Below are 24,721 nucleotides of genomic sequence, written 5' to 3'. Positions count from 1 at the left end.
TGAATTAACATGAGATCTGCTTTCATGATCTCTGCTTACATTTCGATTGCAAGGAGCCCTCCTCAAGTAACTTAAATGAGATGCACTCCCGCGCCAGCCCTCCCAGTCCGACCGCTGTTACGTGCAAATGTTGACAGCTGGGCTGGGAAGCAGTTTACCCAAACCTGAGAAATTGTCGCCTCCTAGCCCCATAATGAGACCTGGGCTCCCACAAGTGACTAGAATTGACAGAGGAAGGAAAAGCAAGGCTCTAATTAATGAATTTGCTCTTGGGTCTTCCCCACTCCTGACATCAGCCTCTGGTTCAGCTTGAGCTGTAACATGTCAGGAATTGGTTTGTTTCTAGTAGTTTTGCGGATGGAGTCGGCTGGCTGGGGAGCAGCTCTCAGGGCTCGGATGTTATGTGGCTGCCTGGGCTCCAGCTCCGAGGCCAAATGGCTCTATGGACCTCGCTGAGCCTCAGTTTCCTTATCTGTCAGATAGACTCAGGCAGGCATCTCCCTGAGCTCAAAACCCCCACGGTCTGGATCCCAAGTAGGGCTACTCCAGGCATGAGGCAGGATCAGTGGAGAGTTTTCCTTCTAGAAAGCAGATGATGTCACTCCCGGACCTACTCTTCCGCTTAAAACCCTCCAGAGACCCTCTCCATGATATTTGGAATGTAATCCCAGATCCGGCATGATCCAATCCTGCCTGTCTCTCTCTCTCTCCCACCAGCTCCCCTGGCTTACTGCCCCCACCCCTTAAATACACTGGCCTTTCTATATCTCAGATGGTGCAAGCCTGACCCCCCTCAGGGTCTTTGCACCTGCTGTTCTCTCTGCCTAGAACCTCCCCTCCGTAGACCTGCAGATATCTTGCTTCTTCTCATCATCTGGGTCTCACCTGATATGCCACGTCCACAGTGGGTCTTCCCTGACTGTCCTGGCTCAGTCCAGTACTCCATTCCTCTTCATCTTCTTTCCTTGTCTTATTTTCTCCCTAGGGATTAGCACTCATCACAATATCCCACACTAGAAGGTAAGCCCAAAAATAAAAGGGCTACCCAGGTCTCTCTGGTTTTCTGCTACCAGTAGGTTCTCAATAGAAAAGTCTTTTGAGTGAGTTCATCAGTCTGGTAATGAGTTGACTAATTAGGGAAGAAATTCATCGGTGACACTAGCTAGCCGTGTCTCTCCAGCAGTGGCCCAGCCTGTGAGTCTGTGTTTCCTTCATTTTCAGGAAGTGGCCAAGAAGATGAACTTGGATATGAGGAAGACATCCTCCCTGTGGAAGGACCAGGCGCTGGTGGAAATCAACATTGCTGTTCTCTACAGCTTCCAGGTAGCACGGGGCACACAGGCCTGGTTGTCAGGTGTCCGGGGGAGCTATAAAGCCTTCCAGAGGCTTAGAGCAGAAGGTCAAGAGACCTGGCTACTGGGTGAGGGGAAATCTGTCCCCAGCAAGATATGCTTTCCAGCACACATGCCTTGATCTCCATTTTGGATCTTGGGTGGAGACCATTTGAGGAAGAGATGAATAGATGGGGGAGGGCCATTGGGACTTGTTGCTTATGATCGATTAGGATTAGGACGGCAGGCAGCCTCTGTGTCTTGCCACCCCTTTGGGGTTCAGACTACCACATAACAGACACAAATACTCGTCTTCGTTATCAGAAGCATATATGCCCTCAGTGCGTGGCTCTGTGGCAGGTGGTGTTACGTAGGATAGCTGTGGAATTTATTACCTAAACCATGATGCTTTTCGATTAAAAGGAAGACACTCCTAATAGTTACGCCAGGGTGGCATTCTCCCAGGCAGAAGTCTATAGAAAACTGTAGAATAGAGATCACTGTCTGTAACAGAGACCAGTTCTATCCTCTGGGGCTGCGAGTCTGGGAAGCTAGGCCCTCCTAGACATGGAAGGCACACACGGTAGAATGAACAGATCAAGTCATAGATAGACGTGAATACGGACCATGGGCCTCCATGTCAGGTTTAGGGAGAATGGGCACACGGAGGAATATCCCAGGGAAGAGACAGGTTGAGATGGGATGAGGGGAAGGAAGTGCCCTCTTCTCTCTCGAGCATGGAGGAGTGAGGCTTGAGGTTTTCAGGAGTCGTTGAGAAGGATGGAGCCTACTTTGGTGGAATGAGGGACAGGTATGAAGACCGACGAGCCAGAGATAGGAGAGATGTGAGCGGGATGAGTGATTGAGGAGGGAAGATGCAGAAAGGGGCAGGGGTTTGTGGGCAGAGAGGGAAAGCAGTGTTTAGACAAGGTGCAAATCCAGACCGGCCGACCAGAACGGGCCCTGGAGGCTGGTTACCCAGATACGCAGTCGGCCCACCTCTACTGTGATTTCTGTGTTTTAATTTTAATGAACTCCTCCTTAGTACTTTGAAAATTTTATTTTAAGAGGATTTTATATCAGCACCATAAATGGAGGGTCAGTATCAGTTGCCATAAATAGAAAGTAATTATAATATTAAATAAATTAATAAGCAAATAAAGACAAGGAAAACAACACAGAGTTGTTAAATTCCAGCTCAATGCTGCCTGAGGTTCCTCTCTCTGGTGAAGAAGAGCGGGGGGAAGGCGGAAGGAGAGAGGAAAAGTGGCAAGAGAGGCATTTAAAATGGGTTAGCACCAAAAGGGGAGTCTCCCCTGGGTATAATTGAAAGGGAAATGCAAAGTGTCCCTTTACACTGCCTAACACCATCTCCAGGACCACCCTCTGGGAAACGCTGCTCGATGGGGAAGGGAGTCCCGAAACACCCCAGCTTCCTTTCCTTCCTGACTCCCTGTCCCTTCTCCTCCCACAGACTGACAAAGTGACCATCGTTGACCACCACTCTGCCACCGAGTCCTTCATTAAGCACATGGAGAATGAATACCGCTGCCGGGGGGGCTGCCCCGCTGACTGGGTGTGGATCGTGCCCCCCATGTCTGGCAGCATCACCCCGGTCTTCCACCAGGAGATGCTCAACTACCGGCTCACCCCCTCCTTCGAATACCAGGTCCTGCCCCTCCCTGCCTCTTTGGTGCTAATCTTCAATATTTGGGATGCGTGTTCTGCTTCAAGCATGTCCGAGTTCAGACTTGCTCTTTGGCACTCAAGGGCTTCATAGCCAGTGTGGCTGGCGGCTGCCATATTGGCCGGCACAGCTCTAGCTCAAAGACTAATGGGGTCCCCAGGAGAGTGTTTGAGAGGGATCAGGGGCTGAGTGGAAAGGCCTAGCAGGACCACGCAGGGAGACTGGGCCAGCCAGTCTGTGCAAGGACTCCTGTGGTCACCGCCAGCAGAACCAGTCCCTTCAAGGGCTGAAGGTTGGACATAGCTGGGCAGCCGCAAGCACCCAGGAAGTCCTGAGCATCCCCCAGGGGGAGCTAGACCTCCTCACTGCGGTGACCATGGTCCTCTCTTCCCAGCCTGAGCCTTGGAACACCCACGTGTGGAAAGGTACCAATGGGACCCCCACAAAGCGGCGAGCCATCGGCTTCAAGAAGCTGGCGGAGTAAGTCTCATGAAGGAGGCGGGGGTGGGGGTAGAAGTGCCTCCAAACTCAGAGTGCCCCAGAGGAGGAGGCCAGGCAGGTGCTTGTGCCTCTGAGCCCTCATGTGATGTGACGTGATTTCTCCATCTTCTCTGACCGCCTCATGCCTTCTTTGCCTCCAGGTCTGAGATGTGGATGTTGCTTCAACTTTTTTCCTTCCCAGCCTCACATTCCTCACCTCCATGTCCTAAATTCTTGTCTTGGAGGCAATGGCATATTGATTAACCAGCTCTCCTAAAAATAATAACAATAGTACTATTAATAATAATAATAATAATAATAATAATAATAATAATAATAATAATAGATTTGTAACATTTGCCAGTTTCCATGGTGTAAAATACTCCCCCTCTGGCCAATTTCAAGTTACTAACAGAAAGTCACTGAACCCAGAGGCGGGAGGAACTGGGACGAGCCAACTCAAGAGGGCTCTCACCCAGGGCTGAACTCTTAACACCACTCATTCATTCATTCATTCATTCATTTGGCCAACAAATGAATACAGAGGGTCTGCCTTGTGCCAGGCACTGTGCTAGGCTCTTGTGATGCCTCATGAGCCAGATCAGTGTTGCTCCTGTCAAAGCTCATAGCCGTTCATTTTCCAGGAATCACACAAATACAGAAAACATTGCAAGTGCCATCAAGGAATGATTCGTGGTGCCATAAATAGAGCTAACCAAGTTTGAGAGGTCAGAGAGGGCTTCCTTCAGAAGATGACAATTGGGCTGAAGAATGAGATGAATAGACTCCACTGAGCAAAGGAGGGAGGGAAAAAGGGTATGGGCCAAGCCACTGAAGAGTCATGATTTCTGAAGAATGTGTGGCCAGCCAAGGGGCCCGCTGACGAGTGAGGTGGGGCTGACCAAGATGATCTAACGGGGATGCCAGCGTTCTCCTAAAGAGAACGAACTGCACTGACCCGCTCAGCAGAAACCCCTGCCTAGAGTTAACCTTTCGGCAGAGGAGCTGGGTAGGCACTGAGCGACTCTTCTGTCAGCACCCTCGGGTCTAGAACTCTCTGGGTACAATCCCTAGAGGTGGAGCAGATGCCATCCATGCCACAAACCCCAGAAGCAAGGCACTGGTGAGTCCTGCAGGGACTCCGAACCTAGGTCCTGTCTCCTTTAACATGGCTCACCCGCCTCTCTCCCTCCGTCTCCCTCCTCCCTCTCTCCTTCCCCTTCACCCCGTCTTCCAGCCACACAAGAACACATCAGCAGCCATTCTTTCCCTCACAAGAGCATCACAGATATTCTCAGGGAGGGCAGCCTTTGGCTTCAGTTCAGTTCAACTGTTTCGGGAAGAAAAAGGAGGAAGAAATCTAAAACATTAATTGCACTATTAAGTGTGGGGTAGAAACAATGGTAGTTAATTATAGATGCTTTTTTATGCTCCAGTCATTCAAAGGGAATCCTCTAGACACCTTTTATTCTTTTCTGTTTCTCCCCCTGAGCCCGGAGCCCTCCTGCAGTGTGGGCGATTTCCCTTATTCTAAAAAATGAATTTACCACCAATAATCCCCAGGTGGGGGTAATTAACAATTTGTCTACTCTGAGGTAACTCGTTAGACCAGGGATCTGGCTCAGAAGGTGAGCCCAGGCATTCCTGAGCCTCTGCCTGTCTGTCACCCCCACACCCTCATCGACAGGAAGGAAGGAACCCTGGTTCTGAATTCTCCATTTAGCCGGAAAGAGTGTAGACTTGATATTTAAGCTCCCCGGGGCTTCGGTGGGAGCAGCACCTTTAAAATTCATTCCCTCTTTTGATGGATATTTATTTAGTGCCTATTAGCTATCAGGCTCTGTGCCAGACCCTAAAGATGAAGCCTGATCTAGTCCTTCCTTCGTGGATTTATAAACCTCTAAAATTCCTTCTCACTCAATACCTGGTGATTTATTAGTGATTCTCTCTCTCTCTCTCTCACTCTCATTCTCACTCTTTCACACACACACACACATACACACTAGAATGAAAACTACATGACAGCTACCTGTCTATGTTTTTCAGCTCCTATAACTATGCCTGGCACATGATTCAGCACTCAACAAATGTTTGATGAATGAAAGAATGAATGAATGAATGATCATCTTTAGGGACCATGCATGGCAAACCAAGGTTCTCAAGACTGGAATTGGTCAGCCAAGCAACAAACTAACAAAACTAGCCAACCATGTTAGCTCATGACTAGTTGCTCTGGAGGGATTTAATAAAGGGGTCAATATGGTGCTAAACTCGGGCTTCTAGTGTCCCTGAAACCATCAGAGATCAAGAGAGTAAGTGCTCTCCCATTATATTTCAAGGATCATGGCTCTTGCCCCAAAGCCCCAGCCTAAGCATCTTCCCTCCTTTCTACATTTCCCATTTTCCTCTCCATCCTCTTCTCCGCAGAGCCGTCAAGTTCTCGGCCAAGCTCATGGGGCAGGCAATGGCCAAGAGGGTCAAGGCAACCATCCTTTATGCCACAGAGACGGGCAAGTCGCAGGCCTATGCTAAAACCTTGTGCGAGATCTTCAAACATGCCTTTGATGCCAAGGTGGGTAGGGGACAGTGCCAGTTCCCTGGCCCCTCATGGTAAACACAGTTGGGAAGGGGAGAGAGGGAAGTCAACAGAGAAGAACCTTTGAGAATGGAGGGAAGCACATCTCGAGGTGCCCATCGGCATGCCCATGCATATTCATATAAATTGCTGGGGACTTTGACACCCATTATCCCGTGACCTTCCAGGAGAGTCCAGGAATCACAAAATGAAACCCCATCTCAGAGCCAGATCTTAGAGGGTTTATGAGAAAACATTCTGGGGTCAGTTTGGGAAGCTCTGCGTTAAACACAGTTCAATCTCAGAGCCTTCAATTTGCAAGTCCATATAATGGGCCCTTGCACAACATGGGGGTCAGGGGTGCTGAAAATTCGTATATATCTTTTGACTCCCCCAAACCTAACTACTAATAGCCTATTGTTGACCAGAAGCCTTACAGATAACACGAACAGTTGCTTAACACATATTTTGTATGTTGTATGTATTATGTACTGTATTCTTACAGTAAAGGAAGCTAGAGAAAGGAAAACATTATTAAGAAAACTAGAAGAGAAAATGCATTGATGGTACTGTACCGTATTTACTGGGGGAAAAATCCACGAATAAGCGAACCCACGCTGTTCAAACCCATGTTGTTCAAGGTCCACTGTATTCTAATCTCCAAATGAGAAGGGGTTAGAATATAAGCGTGTTTGTTCATGGCACATTTTATTTTCAGGGAGCCTCTCAGGAAACTGGGCTTCCCTAGACCCTACGTGGAGAAATGTTGCTCAAGAGATGCTAAGATACAGGGCAATCATCTTCCTTATGACAAGGGTCTCAAACTTATTTGCCCAGGTCCCATGCTGCTGAAGGGAGGATTAGCAGGGAGGCTGAGGAGACCTGCTCAGAGCCAGCGGGGCCATTCCCAGTCTAAATGTGGTCAAGAAGATTCCAGGATCAGTTGGGTATAAGCCCAAGGATCTCAATCAAGATCTGTCTCAATTAGCGGCCAAACCCTTCCACCATTGCCCCCAGATTCTTTATGGTCCTTCAGGCCACTCTGACCATAGAAAGGTCCCACACTGCCAAAAAGCTTTTAGTTCTACCCACTTGAGCCCATTGAAATCGTGACACCCAGAACTTTTGGTTCTCCTTCCAAAGGAGATGGCTCAAGATGGCTCATCTTTTTTCTCTGTCTCTCTTCTTCTTCTTCCCCCTTCACTTTTTGTTCTCTCTTACCTCTTCTCCTTGTTATCTTCTCCCTTCCTCTCCCTCCCCCACCATTCCTTCACCCTCGCCCACCTAGGTGATGTCCATGGAAGAATATGACATTGTACACCTGGAACATGAAACTCTGGTCCTGGTGGTTACCAGCACTTTTGGCAATGGAGACCCCCCTGAGAATGGGGAGGTAAGATGAGCTTTCACCTGTTCTAGCATGTTCTCCGTGAGGGGGAAGGAGGTGAGGCAGTAATTAGACCTGCCAGTCAGCAGCAAATCCTCCGAGAGCCTCAAAAACCTGTAATTTCGATTTGGATCCACATTCCGCAAAGATTGGACAATTCCAAGGCTTCAGTCTCTTGGTGTCCGCTGATGAACCAGTCCTTAGTGCAAATTCTGTCGCCTGAGTGAGCTGCTGCTTTGGAATGGATGCCCCAATCAGGACCTTGGCATCCCTGCCCCAGATGAGAGAAGTGGGGACAATATTTTTATAAAGAGAAAGCCACAGTGGGGATTTGTGTGCTGCAGGTGGAGGGGCCACCTGTAGTTGCTTAATCAGCCGGTCCTTCCACGTGCACCTGCAGCTCAGGCGCCGAACCCCTGACCGTCTCCAGTGACGTTCGAGGCCCGACCCTCTTCCTGGTTCCTAAATCCCTGCTTCACATTTCGCTCATCTCTTTTGGCTTCCAGAAATTCGGCTGTGCTTTGATGGAAATGAGACACCCCAACTCCGTGCATGAGGAAAGGAAGTAAGTGAATGACCCTCCAGGGTCACATTACACACTTGGGAGGTAACTAAAGATTGCCTTTGGGCATCTGGGGTTCACTTTTGAGTGCTGGCTGGTTTTCGTGACCCTGAGGTCCATTTGTGAGCAATGTTAGCTGGTGGGTGTCTGGGGTCCAGTGGGGCTGATGTTTTGATTCCTCGGCTGACTTCACTGCCCCGTGCCTCAGTTTCTTTTTCCATCAAATAGGGTTTGTTATCCCCGCCTTAACTTCTTAACTTGTAAGGACTGAAGGAGAAAATAGATGGAAGCATCTTATGAATACTCAGGAGCCCCGTGTAAACACCAGTTCTTACTATCTCTCCTCTTTGGAAACCTACATTCGAGATCAGTGAAAATGAGCTTCTTTCCCTAGCATCGTTCCATCGGATGCTTGCGGTGGAGTTCTAGCTAAGATAGAGATTGAGTTCAGAAGATCAGATACCTTATAAGGCAAAAAAAAAAAAAAAAAAAAAAAGATGTTCATGGCGAAATTGTGTCCCACTGCAGGGTTAGGTTCTAAAGCTATTTCATAAGGTGACCTGCAGTCATGAAGACCCTTGCAAAGCCCACAAGTCCGGCATAAAGTGAAGATCGTAGGGCATGTGCGTGCTGAGCTGTCTTTCCAGGAGACCAACACAGTGTCTCCTCGAGCGTGGAGCAAAGCAAGTGCCTTCGCTGACTGGTGTTTAGAGGCCGTGGTCCACAGAAAACCTCTCCTGGTTTTCTCCTTAGCAAAGGACCTGTTGCCACGCTCACATACATTCCATACCCAAGGGATAACTGCATCCCCCCTGCTTGGCCATCTTTGTCCTCTCTCTCCCTGCCCTTCTCCTTCCCAGGTGACCACCACAGGCTACCCCTCACCCCTCCTTCTGGGAGAGAGAGGGCACCATCCGTTCTCCCCTCTAGGTACCCGGAACCCTTGCGTTTCTTTCCCCGTAAAGGGCCTCCCCTCCCCCAAGGTGACCCAGGAGTTCGTGGTCTGGCTGCAGCCCGTGACAACCAGCAGAGGTAGAGTGTGTGTGTGTGTGTGTGTGTGTGTGCGCGCATGTGCGTGCACGGGTGGGCACGTATATATGCCCTGTGTTCATGTAGGCATGCGGGTGTGTGTGCCCAATGCCCAAGCATCCAAGACAGCATCTGGGTCTCAAGGAGACCTGAGTTCTAACCCAGGCTGTGCCACTAACTCACCAAGCAACGTTGAGCATGGCATTTGACCTCTTTGGACCTCAGTCTTTCTCATCTGCCAAATGGGGAGAAACCATCTCTGGCCCAGCCACCTCTGGGAATTGTTGAGAGGATCAAAGGATAAAAACAAAGAGGAAAGTGTTTGGAAAAACCTCAAACCTCATACAAATACATGTGCTGTTATTTTTAACCCACAAGCATTAACCATCCCTCCCACACTAACAACACAGCCGCCCCCTGATATGTTGCATGACTTATTTGCAGAAATGACTCAATGTGAGACTATTTTAGGGCAGAAAATACACTTACATATATTTAGAACTTTCCTGATGCTGGAACGAAAACCTTGAAGAGCGTCCAGCTCAGAACCCTGCCTGCCAGAATGTGCAATGTCTTTTTTTGTCTTTTGCACTCAGATTTGTCTGTTGAGTCGTTTTGTTTTGGTTTGGGTGTTGGTCTTTTGTTGGGGGGGGGAGTTGTTTTGTTTTGTTTTCTGGTCTTGGGATTTTATTTTGTTTTGTGTTTTGTTTTTGCCTTGCCGGAGAACAACACTTCCCACTTTGGGAGGAGAACAGGGAAACTGGATCTTTCTTTGAAGTCTCAAGGCTCCCGAGCCTCTCGTGCTGAGGTTTGCGTCCCAGTGACATCTTCCTTCCCCTTCAAAAGAGTTTAATAAGAAATTCAATCTCTTGGGGCGCCTGGGTGGCACGGCGGTTAAGCGTCTGCCTTCAGCTTGGGGCGTGATCCCAGCATTATGGGATCGAGCCCCACATAAGGCTCCTCCGCTATGAGCCTGCTTCTTCCTCTCCCACTCCCCCTGCTTGTGTTCCCTCTCTCACTGGCTGTCTCTATCTCTGTCGCATAAATAAATAAAATCTTTAAAAAAAAAAAAAAAGAAAAGAAATTCAATCTCTTTTCATGCCATGTCTCAGTGCCAAACATTTTCCACTATTTCCTTAAAATGGGAAATGTGACAGCCCCTTGAAATGTCCAAGGTCCGTAAGTTAATGGAAAGAGAGTATTGAATGGGATTTGTCCAGCACAATCCAATAGAACTTTCTAGGGTGGTGTAAATGGTCTGTAGCTATGCTATCCAATATGGCAGCCACTAGCCACGTGTGGCTCCTGAGCACTTGACCCGTGGCTAGTACGAGTGAGGCACAGAATTTTTAACTGTATTTCTTTTGAATCCATTTAACTTTACATGTCAATAGATACACAGAGCTACCATAGAGAACAGTACAAGTTAGTTCCTGGCTGCTCAGAGTGAGGACTGGGGACCAGCAGCATCGGCATCTCTTGGGTACTTCTTAGAAATCCTGAACCTCAGGCCCTGCCCGAATCTGCTGAATCAGAATCTGCCCTTTAGGTGGCTCAGTCGTTAAGCATCTGCCTTCAGCTCAGGGCGTGATCCCCGCGTTCTGGGATCAAGCCCCGCATCAGGCTCTGCCGCTGGGAGCCTGCTTCTTCCTCTCCCACTCCCCCTGCTTGTGTTCCCTCTCTCGCTGGCTGTCTCTCTCTCTGTCATATAAACAAAATCTTAAAAAAAAAAAAAGAATCTGCCCTTTAACAGCATCCCAGGATGATTTTCATGCTCATTATAATTTGGGAAGCAAGGAAGTATGGTCTAATGGTTAGGGGATAGTCTGTATTATTCATGACTTTTGACCATTAAATCATTTTGACCATCTTGCTCTCAAGATTCCTGAGTCAAGTGTTGTCAGAAACCTTTTAAATACAAGTGGTGTCATATGCAGATGGCTAGCCATCGTCGTGGTGGATGAAGGTAAGTTGATCCATTCTGGAAGAGTCCATAGAAGCGCTATGGTCTCACCATGCAAGAGAAGGTCCTAGAAACAGGACTGGTCATTTGAAGATCCTTTGGGGTGTTGACCTCGAGAGGGGGTTCCAAGCCAGAGCTCACGGGCTTTCTTGTGTTTTGGCAGGAGCTACAAGGTCCGATTCAATAGCGTTTCCTCGTGTTCTGACTCCCATAAATCGTCGGGTGATGGGCCAGACCTCAGAGACAACTTTGAGAGCGCTGGACCCCTGGCAAATGTGAGGTGAGCAGGGGCCGAGGGCATCAGAGAAGACATCTTGGCGAACTGGATTCAGTTACAATATGAGCTCTTTGTTAGTGGGTCTCCCTTCTACTCCCATCCGCCTCTTGAATAACCGGCAGCACTCTTATCGTCTGGGGACTCCCCCAGGCTGGTTAAAGCACACTAGCTGGGCTCTCCTGTGACCTCTTCCTATATACTCTCAGAGCTCCATTTGCCCAAATCTCACCCCATCATCAGCACATCATGTGTGCTGAAAGATGTTAATCCCTAGAAATTACTCAATGAGCTACCCTTCCCGGTGATATGTTTTACACCTAAGAGAAGCTTCTGGAAACACCCCACCATGCCCCAGCAGCTCTCAACCCTGGATGCACATCAAAATCATCTGGCGATGTTTGCAATGTGCCAGTAACCAAGCCCCATTTCCAGAAATTCTGATGCAATTGATCTAGAATTGGGCCCAAGTGACTCTAATGTGCAAGCAGATTCAAAAAATATTGGCCCAACCCATGTTTACCAAAGTATAGTGGTCACATACCACAAGGTTATTTTAGGTAGGACATGGACAGATATTTTGTATTTCAACAGTTGTGAATTCAATTCAATGAGCACTTAGAAAGAAAGAAAACTGGATGTCACATCCTTGGTTTTGCCGATGTTAGTCAACACAAGGCTCACGTAAGCCGAGTATCCTGGCCTGGCCACCAATCTTCCTGACCTTTGCCAACCAGACCTTCTCATTATCTGCTCACAGCAATGCTTGGTAGATGACTCACATCACAGGGGTCCTAGATATCGAAGTTTTCTGTCCAGCGGTGCCCTTTTTAATAGACTTTATTTTTTTTAGAACAGTTTTAGGTTCCCAGCAAAACTGGGAGGAAGATACAGAGATTTCCCTTATACTCCCTTCCCCACCCCCAACAAAAACAGCCTCCCCCTGCCCCACCATCTCTATCCAGAGTGGTGCCGTTGTACAGTGAATGAACCGACACTGACACGTCATTATCACACAGCGTGCATAATTCATATTAGCGTTCACCCTTGGCATTATTCATTCTGTGGGGCTTGACATCAGCGCATTGTTTTAGCTTGACATCGAACATCAGTTTTGTGCTTTGACAGCCAGACCCATTTTTTCCATATTAAATCTATCATGGCTTAGGGTAGGTATTGGCAGGCTACAGCCTGCAGGTGCATTCAGCCTGGTCGCTGTGTACTCTTGCACAACCCATGAGCTGGGAATGGTTTTTATAATTGAACATTTGCAATTCACTTGATGATAGGAAACATTACCATTGAATCCCAATTAAGCAAAACGCTACCCCCTCCCCCAAAAAGGAATTCTATCTTCATATGTAGACATAGTACTAAAACATTATCTTCAATAACTGTAATAATAATTTAAAAATGTTTTTATTTTGTCAACAAAAATGTGCAGGAATTTGTTTTCTGTCTGTTATGTAAGTATCTACATAGTAGATTCGATTTTGCTTCTTGGCCTAGAAACCTAAAAATATTTACTCTCTGGCCCCATGTATGAGAAATGTGCCAGTTCCTGGTTTGGAGGCTTACGACAGGAAGTTGGAAATCATGAAGTGACGATGGTGGTGAAGATGTTGAGTCTAGGCAGTAAGTGGGTCTTCAGGTGAACCAGGAAACATACTAATGAATGAATCACCTGAGCCATCTGTTAGTGAATACAAGTGGATTTGATAGGCTAGTGAAATTAAAAGCAAGCTAAACAGCAGGAATAAGGAAACAATAGTATTAGTGGAAGTCACGTATGCCAGATTCCATGAACATAAATATAGCGTGTTTGAGGAACAGCTCTGTAACCACAAGTCAAGTCATGACTGGTGCTAGGAATTTCCAATCTCCATTGGGCTGAAGCTAAGGGGCACAGCTTGGGGCGGAAGTGCTCCTTCCCAGCCCCCTCCAACTAGTCCACCCCTGGTTTACCAGCTCTCCAACCTGTCACACCACCATCCTTGGAGGAAAAGGTGAGGAATCCAGCTCTAGGAAAATCACAGGTGAAGAAGTGATGGGGGAAACACTGCCTAATCCCCCATTCTTTCCTCGGAAAGGCTCTATAAGCCCAGAGGAAAGAAGGGCAGGAAAGGAGAAGAGGCTCAGTGGGGAAGCATGGGTGTAGGTTTCCAAGGACCAGATGTTAACCTCTGCTAACCCTCACTTGATCTGTGAGATGCCTGGATCTATCTCAAGTGCATTCTCCAATGACAAAGAGAATGGGAGTCCCTTCCCAGCTTCCCCCACCTTTTTCCCTGTGTTCCCCATCTCATACTTTGGCCAACTGGACCCCTTCATCCTAACAAAGAGATTCAGAGGCAGAACCAGAGCCAGCATGGAATAGCTTACACAGCTCCATGCCTGGGCTTGTCTGAGATGACAGTCTACGGCAGAAAACTCTGACCCAGGAGAGAAGTGGGGCGTGATGTTCCTGTCTCACTTACCAACCTGTTGCTCCAGTCCCAGTGAGGTCAAGACCCACAGCCAGGACCGAGCCCTGGAAGTGTGACATAAAGTGCCTGTAGGACAGTGAACTAGCAAACGTGTCGGTCTGAGACAGAGCCCTTCCCTTCTCATCCTCAAGTCAAGGCAGCCCACTTTAACAGAGAGGAAAATCTCATTAACTTGACCCCCACTGATTCAAATGCCCACGTTTTCTTGGTGTTATCTAGGCAAAAAGGGTTTGCAAAGCAAATTAATTTCATAGACAGTGCAAAGTGTGGAGTCAGCGTATTTATAAATCTTTCATCCCCTTTTAGAAGAACCTGTTTATCCACTAACATTTGGTGTGGGTTTTTTTGTTTTTAATTCCAGTTAGTTAAAATACAGGGAACATTTGATGTGTTAGTAACAAGTTCTTCCGTTCCCCTCGTTAATATAGGTCCCTGAGGACTGTTGTATGATGACTTTCATTATCTTTGTACTTAAAACTCATCTGGTTGTGTCCGTGATAGAATTCAAGCCTTCCCCAAAAAGTAGACTAATTTCTCTGGCTTAGAAAGGGACGCAGAGGGGCGCCCGGGTGGCACAGCGGTTAAGCATCTGCCTTCGGCTCAGGGCGTGATCCCGGCGTTATGGGATCAAGCCCCACATCAGGCTTCCTCCGCTATGAGCCTGCTTCTTCCTCTCCCACTCCCCCCCCCCTTGTGTCCCCGCTCTCGCTGGCTGTCTCTATCTCTGTCAAATAAATAAATAAAAACTAAAAAAAAAAAAAAAAAAAGAAAGGGACACAGAGGCAACAAGCCAATGGCTCTGGGTCATCGCTATCCCTAAGTCAGCCTCTTAGGGACCACTGGGAATGATCTCCTGAGGATGGTCACACCTAACAGAGACCAGAAGGAAAGGAGACAGGCCCCAAGGGCTCCCACGTTTTAAAATGGTCTTCTCCAGGTGAGCTCAGGACTATCTGACCACCATGGGCTAAATAAACATGGTCCTTCTAGAGATAACCAGATGTCTTAGTCTGCTCAGGCTGCCATACAAAATACCAGAGTGGGTGGCTTCCAACAACAGATACTTATTTTCTCACAGTTCTAGAGGCTGGAAGTCCAAGATCAAAGTGCCAGTAGGATTGGTTTCTGGTGAGGCCTGTCTTCCTGGCTTGCAGATGGCCGCCTTCTAGCTATGCCCTCACATGGCCTCTCCTCTCTGCCCTGTCAGAGTGAGAGAGTGTTATTGGTGTCTCTTCCTCTTTTTCTAAGGACACTGGTCCTATTGGACTAGGGCCCAACCTTATGACACCATTTAACCTCAGTTACCACCTTAAAGGCCCCATCTCCAAATACAGCCACATTGGGTTAGGGTTTCAACATATGAATTTGGTGGAGGGACATAGAGTCCATAACACCAGACACCTCCTCACACCCCACAGTCCCCTAACACGGACCTTTTGTTGTCTCCTTGGCAGGTTCTCTGTGTTTGGCCTTGGCTCCCGTGCTTACCCGCACTTCTGTGCCTTTGGACATGCTGTGGACACCCTCCTGGAGGAGCTGGGAGGAGAGAGGATCCTGAAGATGAGGGAAGGGGATGAGCTCTGTGGGCAGGAAGAGGCTTTCAGGACCTGGGCCAAGAAGGTCTTCAAGGTAACCACCAGCCCAGATCTCAGACCTAAGGGGAGAAGTCACGCCCCCCCCCCAAGATCTCCAAAGACAGAGTTCCTACACCATCAGAAATAGAAGAAACTTGAGAGAACCTCCAGTATTTCCCCCATGTATCCAGCCAGGATACAGCTTTCAACAACTCAGATGAGTTTGGGTGAACTTAAAACACACATTCTCCACCCAGAATCTAACCCCCTGCATTATGGGTAGGGAGTGAGTCTATGTAAAAAATTGTAGTCTTGGGATTTCAGAGCTGGGAAGAATTTGTCCCTCCCGCACATTTGATAGACAAGTAGACCTAAAACAAAGTTGGTTGGCCACACCAGGGGGCGTGCCTCGCCCTGGAGCTCAGGTTTCCAATTTGTCTACTTGGACAAGCTTCTCCCTCTTGTGCTAGATCTCCGTTGACTAGTACAGCAGCCACTAGCCCCGTGTGCTAGTTAAATGTCAATGTAAATGAATATTCAACAGGCTGAATGGATAAGTGAGTACGGTGTGTCTAGACAATGGAATATGGTTCAGCCATGAAAAGAATGAAGCGCTAACACCTGCTATACCGTGGATAAGCCTCGCAAACCTGCAGAGTGAAAGAGGCAAGGCACAAAAGGTCTATGCTTCCATTCATAGGAAATGTCCAGGACAGGCAAATCCATACGGAGATCAGATTCGTGGTTGCCAGGGGTCTGGAGAAATGGAAAATGGAAATGATTGCTAACGGGTACAGGTCTTCTTCTGGGAGGATGAGAATGTTCCGGAACTGGATAGCAGTAGTGGTTGCAGGACTCTCTCAACACACTAAAAACCGTGGAATTGTACATTTTTAAAATGATGAATTGTATGTTGCATGAAAAGTGTCTATATATATATGTATATATATATACATATATATACAAATAATTAAAATATCTATAATATAGAATAGTGTATATTATGACAGAAATATTATATAGACATGAGGCTCAGTCCCAGGACCCTGGGATCATGACCCGAGCCGGAGGCAGACACTTAACTGACTGATTTTATTTATTGATGTTATTTATTTGAGAACAACAACAGTCTCCTCGGTTTTATTTATTTGAGAGAGAGAGTGAGCATGAGCGAGGGGTGGGGTGGAGGGAGAGGGAGAAGCAGACTCCCTGCTGAGCACAGAGCCTGATGTGGGGCTCGATCCCAGGACCCTGAGATCATGATGTGAACCAAAGGCAGACACTTAACCGACTGAGCCATCGAGGTGCCCCTAAGGTGTTTATTTTCTTGCTTAATGTTAGGCCTCTACAAATATTGGTTTCAGGAATAAATGACATAAAAGTTACATATTAAATAGAGGTTAAATCCTAAAGTCATTAATTAGTAAATATGATATGTCCAGCATATCAAAGCATTCAAAAAATATAGGACGGATTAGTGGATAGATGGATGGATGAGTGGCTTGCAGGTTGGTGGTGGGATAGAGAGATGGGTAGATGGGTGGGTGAGTGGAAGGAAGGAAGGAAGGGAAGGAAGGAAGGTTTAGATGGAGGGATGGCGGGATGGATGGACAGAAGGAAGGGAAGGAGGGAGGGAGGGAGGGAAAGGAAGGAAGGAAGGAAGGAAGGAAGGAAGGAGGGAGAAGGGAGGGAAGGAAGGAAGGGTGGGTAGATGGATGGAAGGATGGATGGACAGATGGAAGGAAGGAAGAAAGGAAGGGAGGGGAGAAGGGAAGGAGGGCAGGTAGGTGGAGGGATGGAGGGATGAATAGACAAATGGATGGATGGATGGATGGATAGGTGGGTGGATGGATGGATGGATACATGCCATGATTGGAAGGTCACTAAGAGCTCTGCATGTGCCACAGGCAGCCTGTGATGTGTTCTGTGTGGGAGATGACGTCAACATCGAGAAGGCCAACAACTCCCTCATCAGCAATGACCGCAGCTGGAAGAGGAACAAATTCCGCCTCACCTACATGGCCGAAGCTCCAGAACTTACACAAGGTACCTCTCACCACCCTCCTGGAGAGGCATGCAGGACAGTGGGAGGGGGGAGGGGGAGGCGAGACAGAGTGCCCCCCCAAAAGGTGCTGAGAGAAGCTGGGTGTCATGGCTTCCGTCTGTCTTGAGTGCAGTCCTCTGAAAACAAATACACTGCCAGCGCCCCACACACTGTGCCCTGTGCCTGGACGTCTCTCCCTCCAACGGGGCGGTGCGTTACCCTGAAACTCTTCTTCTCAGCTCAGCTCCACCAGATTTGCTCTTGCTTCTGCATTATCCACAGCCCCCACCACCGTGTCTTTTCTTTCATCTCTTCGCTTCACTCCAGAGGACAGTAGACGCGTGAAGGCGTCGTACTGACCATGGTTAACCCAGCTCAGGGAGACTGTTGTTGTTCTCACTGCAGGTCTGTCCACTGTCCACAAAAAGCGGGTCTCAGCTGCTCGACTCCTCAGCCGTCAGAACCTTCAGAGCCCTAAATCCAGGTAGGAACCCCTTGGTTGGCTGGCGGTTCCCCACTCGCGCTCCAGATGCCCCCCACAATCAGGGAGGAGCCCTGGCTGACGCGGAGGACTGGCTTCCCTTGACCGTCCCAGGTGCCACTGAGACCCCCTACTGCTCTGTAGCATCGAGGTTTCCCGCTTTCCCTTTGCCAAGCTCCGACCTCGAGGGAGCGGGAGAGGCCATGCCGGTGATCATCGTGGAGAGCAGAAAGGGAAAGGATTCATGAGGCATTTTTTAATACAGACCACGCCCTTGTGGACTGCTGAATGTCCATCGTACCAGAGCGTACTAGTCAGAGAACATTTCCTCCTTGTGGGTAATTCTTCTCTAGAGTCCCGAAAACTGGCTACCCAGATGCTGCTTAAATTCCTTTGGGATGACGGGAGGTTCATTACCTCACCAAACAGCCCACTGTGTTTCAAGGTCCCAATTGTTAGAAATTATCTTCTCTTGCTATAACCAAAGGGCATCTTCCCAACACTCCATACCGATCTCAGTTATATGCTGGTGACACCCAAAACAAAGTCCGTTCTTCCAGATGAGAGACCTGCTAATAGCCACGGACATTGACCAATCTCTCCTGGGTTTTGATTCCTTCAAACCGTGCTTCCTAAGACCCCGTTTCCCAAGCCTTCCGCTTTAGTAAAAGGACACACTCTGTCCTGCCGGCAAGGTCATTCTCAAACCCGGTCACAGCACAGCGGAGGACGTGTCACACCTGCCACGTGCCCTGGGGCCATGATAGCCACCCCCGACCTGAGCAGGACACACTGATGCCACCCAAGATCGCGGGCTTTGTCCTGCGCCCATGCCGCTCTCCCATTAAGCTTATACCCTTGCTGCTGTTTTCAAAGGGAGTGAGCCAGGTCTGTCCATCCCTCGACTTCTGTAAATAAGATTTTTGGCCTTAATGAAGTCCTTTGCGTTGATCCCTAAGGAATGGCATCTTTTTTCACTTTCTGGTTACAGCCCATGCCGATCTTTTGAAATCTTGATTCTTTAATCCAAAGAGTAGGCTCACAAGCTGGACAGCCCTGGGTTCTGACCCCAGCTCCGCTGCACACCAGCCGTGTGACCGTGGGCCAGTCACTCAGGCCCTCCGAGCCCCCGTCTCCTGATGCAGAATGGGAACGGTGGCTGTACAGATTTGCTGACATTTCTCTAGTGCTTTCTGTGTGCCAAGCCCTGTCTTGAGTCCTCTCTGTGCAGGATCTCCCAGAACTCTTGACCAGCCCAGGAAGTCAGTACTACTATCATCGACATTTTTTGTTTTTTGTTTTTTTATTTTTCTAAAGATTTATTTATTTATTTTAGGCAGGGAGGGGCAGAAGGAGAGGGAGAGAGAGAATCTCAAGCAGACTCCCCAGTGAGTGTGGAGCCAGATGCGGGGCTTGATCCCACAACCATGACCTGAGCTGAAATCAAGAGTCAGACGCTCAACTGACTGAGCCACCCAGGCGCCCCATCATCGATGTTTTAAATATGAAAAGTGATAAGTAGATAATGCAAGTGACTTTTTCAAGGTCACATAGACTTGGGTCTCCAACTCCAAAGTCAGCATGCCGAATGGCTACCCAGGTGTCCTCCAGAGCGTTGCAAGGCTGCTGCATTAAAGACAAGATGCACGAAGCGACTCACACATGATACCTTCCCCTTACTCTTCCTTATCCGTCCTAGCTTCAAACACGTGCAAATTTAGTATGCATGCTTTCTACCTGGACTTCAGACCGCTGATAATCAGCGGGATGAACCCCCCAAGCTCTCATGTACTCTCTTAGATCCTCAAACATTAAAGAAATGGGTTGGCAAATGAATCCCTTTGAATAATTAGTTAAATGCAACATTCGGAGCATAGAGATCTCTGATACAGAGAGGGACCTTGTGTTTGAAATACGCACCCTTACTTCCCATTTCTGCCCTGTGGCAAGGGATGACTTCAGTAGCATGGAAGAGAAGAGACTAAGAATCCATTGGAAATTTCCTTTAGCAACAAACTGTGAAAGACCGAATCACAAAAATTACTCCCTAAACCCTGGTACATAAAAAGCAAGGTCCTTTGCAAATGTTCTGATGCTAAGTTGGACCAAAGTCCCAGAATAACCCCCACTCACCTCTGGAAAGGGCAGCTGACTCTATGCTGAGTGACTTACAAGAGACTATTTCAGCAGGGTTGGGACTAGAACCTACTATTAAAATCAGTTGTGAATTAACACAAAAAGGATCAAATTGTATGTAGGTATCTCTCTCTTTAGAAGCACACTCTAGAGCATGACCTATTTTCAGGCTTACTGCCATCTCCAGCTTTATAAGTTGTTGGTTTGTTTTAAGGGATAATTGAGTAAAAAGAAAAGCATGATACTCTCTCCCATTTCCCCTGCCCAAGTTGGCGCAAAGTCAGGCTGTTTGGGCCAGGAGTCCATAAGCGAGATATCACAAATTACTCCCTGCCCCCTAGACCCTTAATTGCAAGCAGAGTGCTTAAGAGGAAGTAAACAGCCTTCTGGGGGTGATCCTTGCACATCTAAAGAGAAAAGTGACCACAGTTACTGCCTGGCCAGGAAATACATTTTCTAGGTACACCAATTAGCAAACAATACAGAAAGGAGGATAATGGAGCAGTAATGGGTGCGGTGATCATAAGTCCTACATGTCCGAAGGAGGAGGAGAAGTGCAGGGTAGCTTTAGAAAGGGAATGAGAACAGAGGAGGGACATCTAGGCAGAGGCTGGCAGATCAGAGGTGCAGAAGGGGGCCTCAGTGCTGGGCCATCGTGGAGAGTGGTGGGATATTACAATGGATAGTTCTTGGTAGGGGAGCCCTTGGTTCTCATCACTCCTTGGATGAAATTGCTTCTCTCCAGCCTTCCCCATTTCAACAGAGAACATCAACATTTGGCTTAAGCCAAAAACTCCAGCATCTTCCTTGCCTCCTCTCCCTCCCTTACACTGCACATCCGGCCCTCAGCTGGTCCTCTGGGATTTGACTTTCAACTTCATCTCAGACCTACAGCTGCCACCTTCAGCAAAGCCATGTTTATCGATGGTATGAGTGGCTACAATAGACCGTAACTTGTCTCCTTGTTTCTTGGCTTTTCTCTCAAAGATCCATTTCCAAACAGCAGCCAGACCAATCTTGGAAAAATGTAAATTGAATCCTGTCATTCCACAACTTTACACCCTCCAGTGGCTTCCCACTGGATTGAGGAGACCTCCAAACTTCTTGCCATGACAGGTCATGATGAAGGCCTCGTGATCTGGCCTCTGCCCAGCAGTATGATTTCCTTCTCCTGCCCCCCACATCTGTGTTGACCACTCTCCAAACACTTCAGCTTTCTTTCCTTTCTCCAAATATGCCATACCTTTTCCTACCCCAGGACCTTTGCACATGCAAACACTCTTCCCAAACAGATCTTTGCATGTCCCCTTTTTCTCATTGTTCAGGTCTCTGCTCAAATGTCACATCACCACAGCAGCCTCCCTGACCATCCTATCTGATGATCACTCACTCAGCCCACTGCCCCCAGCCCATCACCACACACCTGTCCATATCACCAACTGCTCTGAGACCTTTTTAAGTTGCTTCTCAATGAGAATTGGACACTCAATGAGAATGGGACCCCAGACCCACCACTATCTCACCAGGGCCTAGAACAGTGCCTGACACTCCATACATATTTGCTGAATGAATGAAACTTACAATGTTTATTCTTTAATGAAAAGAATATTTTTCCCATTTAATGCTGGACGTTAGCAGACTGTTGTTTCATCTGTGAACCTGTCATCGAACCGCTGCCAAGTGTACATGGGTGTGTGTGTTTATGTCTGTGTGTGTATGTGCTATCCTTCTGGAATCTGGAGGAGGGGATGGAGGGGCCCCAATGACTAGTACCTTCCCACACTGCCCTTTCTGCCCCTTCTCCCCTCCCGCTATACTTCTCAATGGCCCATATGTGTCCCAAGCTTAAAAAAAAAAAAAAAAAGCTTACAAAATCCTATACTTACAAACCCCCAGCAGAACTGAGATGTAAGACAACTGGTCTCCAGGTTAGTGCTACCAAGAGAGGGTTGGGGGGAATCTGCTTCCCCCACAAAGTTTCAAAGACCAGCCTATCAGGGTGCCCTGAGGCTACACAGTCATACAGCGCTGGGGTTCTCAGAGGCTTGCAACGTCCCCTTGGTTAAATTCCCAGCATGGGCTGAGCCTGGGCCACCTAGCTAACCTGCCAGCTGCCTCCCCGTTCCTGCCACTTGTCTGCCTGACCACCTTTTGTCACGTTCAAGAGGACTTGGGGGAAATGGCTGTGAGCGCAAGCCAGCTCATCAAGTTCGGGTCCTCCGCATTTCTATTTTGTACTGGCCAGAAGAACAGAGGCAAATATACTTCTGAAAGAAATCGTGATGATCTGGGAGAAAGTGGGAATTGATTTGGGGGCCTTTCAAAGGCTTCCTGTGGTTGGCGCGGGAGGCTCCGAAATTGGCAGCTCCACAGCGCCCCCTGCTGGCTGTCAGCCTCTTAATTCCAAACCTGGTGCTGGCAGGGGGTGATGGTGTCTTTGCTCTCCAGGAATCCATAGGAGCTCAGAGCAGAATCAGTCGTGCAAGTCTGTATAATTGATAAGATCAGGGCTCCAGAGACAGCAAAATCTGTCCAGGAAAGGAGAATGGGACCCCAGACCCTGACACCACCATTCACAGTCTCAGCCACCAATTTCCCCACCCTCTGAAGGACAGGGGTGCCTTGCTTCGAGAAAATACTTGCAAAAAAGTAAATGTGCCAGCACAACTATTTTTAATACTGGTGGCTATTTGCAGCACAAAAGGGTTCTTGGGTGTGCCAGAAAACTCCTTTATATAGCGAGTTCCATTGATCTATTCAAGTGTTGATTTACATACCATGGAGAATGTAGAAACTTCATGTTGAATATGAAGTGTCTCTACCGAGAACCAGTTGAGAATGAAGAAAAGCAGATCTGAAATGCCCATGGAACCCAAAGAGGACAAAGAATCTGATTTACCAAAATGTAATCAGCCCCCAAGTTCTCAGGTATTGTGTAAAGCAGTAGGTCTATACTAAAACCTTCTAATAGACCAGAACGATCATAGTCTGACAATTCATTCTTGAAGCCTTCCCCTAGCATGAGCCTCCTGCCCTTAAAATACAAAAACCAATGGAAAAGGGGAGGACCTGGCAGGACATAAATCAGTCTCTCTGTGCGTTTTCTCCTTAGATCTCTCAAATGTGTATTGGTGGATTTGTGCACAACCGAGACCAAATGTGTTTCTCTTTCGTGATAATATGAGGAGCCCTCCTACACACACACACACACACACACACACACACTTAAAGGGGGGGCAGAGCTGGGATTCCCAGGAGAGATGGCATGACACAGACTGGGGACTCCACTGCCTTGGCTCCAATGGGGTCGTGATTCCTGGGAGAACCCCGGTTGGTATTGAGACTAGAGTCTGTTCTGGCAACCGGTTAACCCTGGGAGTCTGAGGTTCCTTCAGCCAATAAATATTTCTTGTGTACCAACTATGTGCTGTGACTGTCCTATTTGCCAGGAATAGAGCAATGGACAAAACAGACAGGTTCCTTGCCCTCTGGAGTTTATGTTGTCCTGGAGGCTGGGGGGAGGGAGGGGCAGTAGGCAGGGGAGGGCAGACCACAAACCACACGATGATGTAAATTCCACAAGAGGGCAGGTGCTGTTAAGTGCCATGGAGAAAGGCAGGTTTGAGAAGATAGAAAAGCAAGGAATCTGAGGACCGAACCCTGAGGGGCTCTAATGTCCAGAGTCTGGGGAGATGAGAAGGAACTGCCAAAGGAGAGAAGATCGGGAGAGCGTGGGGTGCTAGAACCCAGGAGAAGGGAGTTGAGAAGGAGGAAAGGAGCAGCCACGTCCAGTACCGGTTCCGTGAGCAAGATGAGCGCTTGGAACTTGACCTTGGATTTGCACTGAGGAGCTCATTGGTGACCTGCTAAAAGACGTGGTTGGAACAATGGGTGCCGAGGTCTCACTGGCGTGGGCCCCACAGAGAATGAAAGGAGGGGGCTCACAGCCATGGGAAGAGACAAAGGAACAAAAAAAGGATGCAGTCGCTGGTGACATATCTGATTGTTCCCCGCCTTTCCCTCCAGCCGATCAACCATCTTCGTGCGTCTCCACACCAACGGGAATCAGGAGCTCCAGTACCAGCCTGGGGACCACCTGGGCGTCTTCCCAGGCAACCGCGAGGACCTCGTGAACGCCCTGATCGAGCGGCTGGAGGACGCACCCCCGGTCAACCAGCTGGTGAAGGTGGAGCTGCTGGAGGAGCGGAACACGGCTTTGGGTAACTACGTGGCAGGGAGGGGGCCCCCCACCTGGCCCCTCTCCAGGGCCCTCCCCTTCTCCAGGGAGTCCCAGAGGCAGTGGGTGCCTGGGGAAAAGGAGACCCATCCTTCTTCCCAGTCACCAATCTGGGTGGGAGGGTGGGTCTCCGTCACCTGCAGCTTATGAGACGGAAGACTCCTCCTTTCTCGTGGCTGAACCACCTTGGCCCAAATGGCTGAGCCAATGTCCGTGATGCTAGGACATCCATAGCTCCTCCTTGGGGGAAGGGGCTTCTGCCTGCCTTGATCACCCCGCCTCACTGCCCACCAAATAAACAGCAGCTGACCTGTACCCCTCCCTCCTCTTAAAGTCAAGAGGCGCCACATGCAGCTCGATGGTGGACTCAAGGTCAAACCATCATTAGATCAGGTTCCAGTCTGTTTCAGTGACCACCCTTGACCTTCCCGTTGAAGAATTTTTAAGGGCAAATGGGTCTCAGGGCTTCATTTCA

General features: G+C 48.5%; 1 protein-coding gene across 1 annotated transcript in view; it reads left to right on the top strand.

Moving 5' to 3' along the window:
• NOS1 (nitric oxide synthase 1) overlaps positions 1-24,721 on the top strand; it is a 172,230-nt gene that overhangs the window by 130,586 nt on the left and 16,923 nt on the right. Inside the window, exons 12-22 of the mRNA XM_034638647.1 lie at positions 2,806-3,000; positions 3,413-3,498; positions 5,926-6,070; positions 7,362-7,466; positions 7,967-8,025; positions 8,953-9,054; positions 11,178-11,294; positions 15,229-15,403; positions 17,256-17,394; positions 17,798-17,876; positions 24,036-24,229. Of these exons, the coding sequence (XP_034494538.1) occupies positions 2,806-3,000; positions 3,413-3,498; positions 5,926-6,070; positions 7,362-7,466; positions 7,967-8,025; positions 8,953-9,054; positions 11,178-11,294; positions 15,229-15,403; positions 17,256-17,394; positions 17,798-17,876; positions 24,036-24,229 (1,396 nt within the window). The remainder of the gene's footprint in view (positions 1-2,805; positions 3,001-3,412; positions 3,499-5,925; positions 6,071-7,361; positions 7,467-7,966; positions 8,026-8,952; positions 9,055-11,177; positions 11,295-15,228; positions 15,404-17,255; positions 17,395-17,797; positions 17,877-24,035; positions 24,230-24,721) is intronic.

This window comes from Ailuropoda melanoleuca, chromosome 12 (assembly GCF_002007445.2).
Source record: "Ailuropoda melanoleuca isolate Jingjing chromosome 12, ASM200744v2, whole genome shotgun sequence".
NCBI lineage: Eukaryota > Metazoa > Chordata > Mammalia > Carnivora > Ursidae > Ailuropoda > Ailuropoda melanoleuca.
The sequence above is the reverse complement of the archived record's forward strand: the minus strand, read 5'-3'. Positions and strand labels throughout refer to the sequence as shown.